This window comes from Pavona decussata, unplaced genomic scaffold (assembly GCF_977016875.1).
Source record: "Pavona decussata unplaced genomic scaffold, jaPavDecu1.1 SCAFFOLD_23, whole genome shotgun sequence".
Classification (NCBI taxonomy): domain Eukaryota; kingdom Metazoa; phylum Cnidaria; class Anthozoa; order Scleractinia; family Agariciidae; genus Pavona; species Pavona decussata.
In genome coordinates, this window is record NW_028145446.1 from 63,662 (window position 1) to 69,729 (window position 6,068).

At 38.0% G+C, this 6,068-nt stretch overlaps 1 protein-coding gene across 5 annotated transcripts; it reads left to right on the plus strand.

The window, feature by feature from the left end:
* The first annotated feature begins 1,584 nt into the window (after nt 1-1,584).
* LOC146485916 (uncharacterized) lies at nt 1,585-5,858 on the plus strand. Of its 5 annotated transcripts, none has more exons than XM_085101987.1 (7): nt 1,585-1,765; nt 2,130-2,207; nt 2,584-2,667; nt 2,812-2,904; nt 3,105-3,203; nt 3,671-3,763; nt 4,316-5,858. In XM_085101987.1, exons 1-7 carry the CDS (start codon nt 1,597-1,599, stop codon nt 5,140-5,142), a joined length of 1,443 nt encoding a protein of 480 aa, XP_084958113.1. In that variant the 5' UTR covers nt 1,585-1,596; the 3' UTR covers nt 5,143-5,858. The 5 variants fall into 5 exon arrangements, with proteins under 5 accessions (XP_084958113.1, XP_084958115.1, XP_084958130.1 ...); XM_085101989.1 differs by having other exon boundaries at nt 3,674-3,763; XM_085102004.1 differs by having other exon boundaries at nt 3,108-3,203.
* The last annotated feature ends 210 nt before the right edge of the window (nt 5,859-6,068 follow it).

The following is a 6,068-nucleotide window of genomic DNA, read 5'->3' on the forward strand; positions in this document are numbered from 1 at the left end:
TGGTGAATTCTAAGTTCTGTGTACTAGTTGGATAGTTGTCAACGCAATTCAACCGGATTATTATTTCATCGATTATTTCGTCATTGAGAGGTAAGCGATGTTTTGTAAGTCAAGAGTCTAACCTGATATGATGAATACAATATTGAAAACTGCTAACCGAATAACTCAAGCAACTGAAACGCTTCAGCAAGTTCCACTGAAACACGCAGAATTTTGATTAGATGAAGTTACCTCAGCAGCAAATTAAAAAGCTTTTGTACTATGTCCAGTAACATTCTGAGCCAATTTTTTTGTTAGTCATACATTTTGGTTTGTTCTCGGAAGAAACTGTAAAAAGTCTACACGGAGCTGAAATTCCTGACGACAACGCGGCTTACGTAATGCAATTCCGCACTTGTAAAAATAAACGCCATCAATTTTTATTTATATCGTTAGAGTTAATTATGTATTACGCATTATCGCAATTAAGTAAGCGTGTACTGTTACCAGTATATAATGCGATGGTGTCAGGAAGAGGCACCGGCTGTCCACAACTTAATTCGGCAATGGTTTAGAAATACTGAGATGCTCCCAGGTGTTAGCCTGCGAGCAAGCTCTTTATTAGGTCCTGACCCACTGGAGAGTTTGCTCGCAGACGTGTATAACAGTAGTGTTAATTAATTATGTGTGGGCGAAAAGCAACACTCATGAAGTTCTAAAACATATTCTTCAACTGCCACAGATATATTTAAGTGATTTTTTTCTTTCAACCGGCCCATTTGAACAAGGACCTCTTGAGAAGCAACGAGGTATACATCACAACAAACTTAAACTGAAAAGCTTGAGATGTGTTTCCGTTCCAGCATAAGTGGTTGGGGCTATCCACGTCCATTGTGGCAGATTTCCATAAAGATTTATTGTGAATAAGCAAATTTTGTGTTGTATTGTAAGTTGCGTCCTTTTTTATACCGTCTTCCTTCCTGAAAAGCCTGACAGGAGAAATTAACAAAGTATTGTACATGCCATGAAACTTTTGACTTTCCATTCAGGTCCATAATGAGGCATTTTGTCAAAATCTGTTATTAATCGGCAAATTGTCTGTCACATTGGAAATAACGTCATGGTGCTATTCCTACTGATAATTAAAATTCCATCAAGCTATTGACCCCAATCCCCCAAAGCTTTTATTGCCCCATTGTTTAAAATGGTGAACTTCAAAATTATATTACCGAGGGATAATGAAGATGCGCACTGTACTAACTGAATAATTCTCCGCAGAGTCGGAGCTTTTGCTCTTTTAACTTAACGGAATAAAATAACGTTTTCATTTGTTGTCTCGTTCTTCTTTTTCCTGTTATGCTCCGTAAATGAGACAATCATCAAATATCACTGAATACTGTCTCGACTCGTTGATTGCCTGTATTCTCACGCCCTTAAGAACTCTGCGTAAATTCTGTTTAGCCGGATATCTCTTTTTAACTTCTCTAGTGATCGTAAATTCTGCCTGTCAAATCAAACAAAAGAGAGTGCGTCATTTTGACATTTTTTTCCGTTTAACTACACTATAAAAGGGTATATTCTTTCTCTAGAGATTCGATTCGAAAATCCAGAGCAAGCATGGTGGGTGTTGTTCGTGGAATTGTTGTCCTGCTCGCAGTTTTTGCCATAATAAATGCAGAATCTGAAAATGAGCTGGGCAGTCTCGACAATGTGGCTAAATTAGAAGATTTATCTAATAACCCTGCAACAGACCTCAGCGATACTGCTCCTCAAGAAGATACCAAAGGTACGGAAAACACGTTTGGCGTGTAAGACAATTGCGAGTTTGCTGTGTAAGACGATTTGTTTTTTCTCTACGACAGTTGGGTATATTTCGGTTTACTTAGTTTAGGTGGTATCTTTTTTCTTTTCCTGTATCTTAATAACTTTCCCCCTCCAAGAACTACATCATTTGGGATTGGAGTTATTAACTTATTTTTTACAAAAGATACCCAACAGAGAATGATAAAACATCGCTTAATCGATGGTTGTGAGGAAAAAATAACTAGAATTTTAATTAAAACCGTATTGAATCAAACGAAACTCTTGAAATTGAAGTCTCTCGTCTCAGGCAGTATTTTCATTAAACTTCTTCTTTTTTTCTGCAACAGAAAGCGAAGGAAACCTGGCAGATGAACAAGATGTCATTGAAGAGGATACCACAGACGTTTCTGATGAGGAGAACTTAGGTATGAATTAATATGAGCTGAGAAAGAAATCATTACTGAACAAATTTGTAAATTTGTTAAGACATGGAACGATCGATACTGCAGCCTGAAGCAAACGATGTATACAGCGGTTTGAAAACAATATCTCTACAGTCTGAGTCGACTTAAAATTAGCTAATATTTCGTTAAAAAATGTTAATGGCCTATATTTTTAATTTGCTTGCCTGTGGGTGTAGATTACTCGGGCTTTTGTAACTGAATATTTATGTTAACTATTGGAAAACGAACAACAGCAGTTGATGATTTTTGTTTCCCTAAGTGAATCAGTGATGTCTGCTTGGACCTTGTTTAGTCCTTTTAAATGTCTTAAAATGAATTTTCTATTTCTTTCACACAGAAGATGCGGAACGGCAAGATTACCCTGAAGAGGACAAACCAAGTGAACAGGATGCCGACGACGTTGCGGAAGACAACGAGCAAGGTATTAAACTTTCAGTAAACCTCCATTTCATAATATGTTGAATTTTGCTTGCCAGAGTATTTAGCTTACTCAGACTTTTCAAAATTAATTGCTCACTAAAACAAACAGAACTTTATAAGATATTTCTTACGTTCTTTCATTTAGATGATGAAAACGATGAAGAACAGCAAGATTATCCAGAAGATGACGAAGCCAGCGAACCGGATACCGACGCCGCTTTGGAAGAAAACGACCAAGGTATCATCACCTTCAATGAACCTTCGTTTAATTTGCTTGACTAAGTGTTTAGGCTACTCAGGCTTTTTAAGATTAGTTCACCAATGAAATGTCTATATTTAACTGCTGGAAAGCGACCACGTAATGGTGTTGTAATCGGTTCTTTCGCTGAGTGACTATCTACCAGAACGTTATAACATTTGCGTATTTCTTTCATCTAGAAGATGAAGACGAAGAAGAAGAAGAGCAAGATTATCCGGAAGATGACAAAGCCGCTGAACAGCTGGATACGGACGCCGATGCGAAAGAATACGACCAAGGTGTTAGTCCCTCTAATGAACCTCCATTTCATTGTTGTTCAATTTGCTTCCCAGAGTTTCTAGGTTACTCAAGCTTTTTGAAATTAAATAGATACTTGAACATTTATATTAATTGTGCAAAACGAACAATGGTGCAGGACCTCTCTGCAGATCACCCACGGGTGAGAGAGCTTCCCTGTTTAAATATTATTATTATTATTATTATTATTATTATTATTATTATTATTATTATTATTATTATTATTATTACAATTGTTTCCCTCGGTGATTGAATTCTGCTGTATTTTATGAAGAAAAAGAATAAGATAATAGTTTATTAAAACAACCCTTAGCAGCTAATAGGCTGAATTACGGATAATGTACAAATCTGGCAAAGTAAAAAGGGAATGGAAAAAATTAAGCCTAATATGAAATACTATAAATATAAAAATAAAATTAAATCTAAGAATTTTTTTTCTCTTGCTCAGAAGATGAAGACGAGGAAGAACAGCAAGATTATCCTGAAGACGATGAAACCCCTGAACAGGATGTCGACGCTGCGGCTGAAGAAGACAACCCAGGTATTAGCACTTTCCTTTCAATGAAGCTCAAAGCTTCAGACATACACTGGCCTTGAGTTTTTTCAACGTTAGGGAACAATATTAGTGTACTTCACACTTTTTGCCCAGAATGTTTTTAAGAAAGACCTACAATACTTGCCACTGATCAAACTGTGCCAATATTTCATGTTGTTGTATGCTATTATTGATGATTATCGTGGAAAGGAAAATGTATAATCCACTTAAGCAGAATATAGTGTAGTGTCGTGTGTTATGAACAGAACTGATTGGGCTTCATTTAACCTTGCGTAAAAATAGTTTATTTGTCTGGTCATAACAGGAAGGTCTATCCACCACTGTGAGCCACCTGAGTACGTTTTTCAATATTCTACAACAGATCAACAAAACTATGTATTAGAGTGGCACCGCCCACCACTTGAGATATGTGGAAAGTGCCTTCATCAAACTGGATTCAGTGGTTTTCGGTTTATTGTGTTCCTTGCAAATCTTAAGATAAAACATACTGAAATGTTACAAGCCAGTAACTTAAATTCTCTTACCATTTTTTCCCAGATTCATACCAAAAAGGCGACGACAATTCACTAGAAAATAGCCCAGAAGAAGCTGTTCCATCACGCTGTGGCTCAAGCAGATATAACCCATTGATACAAAAGTGCTGTTATGGACGTGTTGTCTCCAGGAAACTTCCATGCCTGCGCAGATGTGGTCGTGTGAGTTACAACCCACGTATTCTAAGGTGCTGCTATGGAAGGGTCATCCCGAGGAGACGTATATGCCGGCCCAGATGTGGTCGTGTGAGTTACAACCCACGTCTTCTAAGGTGCTGCTATGGAAAGGTTATCCCGAGGAGTCGTAAATGCCTGCCCAGATGCGGTCGTGTGAGTTACAACCCACGTCTTCTAAGGTGCTGCCATGGAAGGGTCATCCCGAGGAGACGTATATGCCGGCCCAGATGTGGTCGTGTGAGTTACAACCCACGTCTTCGAAGGTGCTGCTATGGAAAGGTTATCCCCAGGCGTCGTATATGCCTGCCCAGATGTGGTCGTGTGAGTTACAACCCACGTCTTCTGAGGTGCTGCTATGGAAAGGTTATCCCGAGGCGTCGTAAATGCCTGCCCAGATGTGGTCGTGTGAGTTACAACCCACGTCTTCTGAGGTGCTGCTATGGAAGGGTTATCCCGAGAAGTCGACCATGCCTGCCCAGATGTGGTCTTGTGAGTTACAACCCACGTCTTCTAAGGTGCTGCTATGGAAGGGTTATCCCGAGGAGTCGTATATGCCCGCCCAGATGTGGTCGTACGAGCTACAACCCTCGCTTTCAGCGATGCTGTTATGGACGTGTCATCTTGAAATATGCACCATGCCGCCTACGTGGTTAAAGAGCTAACTGGGAACAGCCAAGATGAAATTAAAGTAAGCCTGTTGGAATTGTTTCCGTACACTTTACTGCTGTTCAGTTCTTTTGTGGCGGTAACTTTAATTAGTTAGCAAGTTTAAACTCGAAACTTAATTTTTATTACCAAACTGAATATTTACAACATTTTAAGAAATAAAAGTACCTTCTTAATCTGTCTTCTGTTTCTTTTAAATGCTTAACAAAGCACAAGTTACAATATTTTTACTTTGTAAGCTTTACTTAATGATGCTAATAAAGTTGAGAGCACCATAAACATTGTTGTTGAGTTATTTGAAGGGACTCGAATAGCCGGTTAAGATCAGGGAAATGAGGAAAGATTCATTAAGGGCAGAAATGTTCTTGTTAACTAAAAAATGTAGTGTTGAAGATCTATTCATTTGACGCCAACGTCCGTATGTGTTTTGATATATATCTGTGGTTTTATCGTTCATGGACTAGATCGAGTTTTTGTGAACACCATTACATTCAAAGCGGAAATAACATAGTACAAACTTTGTACATGGTACTTTGCCAGCTTTGTTAACTGACGAGTTTTGAGCAATTATATGTTTATCGTTTTTCTAAGTTCTGCTTTTATAAGATAGCTATTTTTTAAAAGTGAGGAAGCCTGACTTTATAAGCCTCGTGGTTTCTTTCAGGTTTTCTCGCCATTTATTTTCTTTCGTCAATTTTCATCATTTTTTTTCCATCTGTAATTGTTGTATGTGGCAAAGTAAATATTGTAGAGTTGTAGAGTAACTTCTGTTACCACTAGGCATAGCAATAACTGATGAAATAAACTCATTTTTGAAAGCAAATTTTGCGGGCGATTATGGGGCAAATTTAATTGTTGTTGTTGTTGTTGTTGTTAGCAACTTAGAGAGTACAATAAGTTAAAACACAATATGG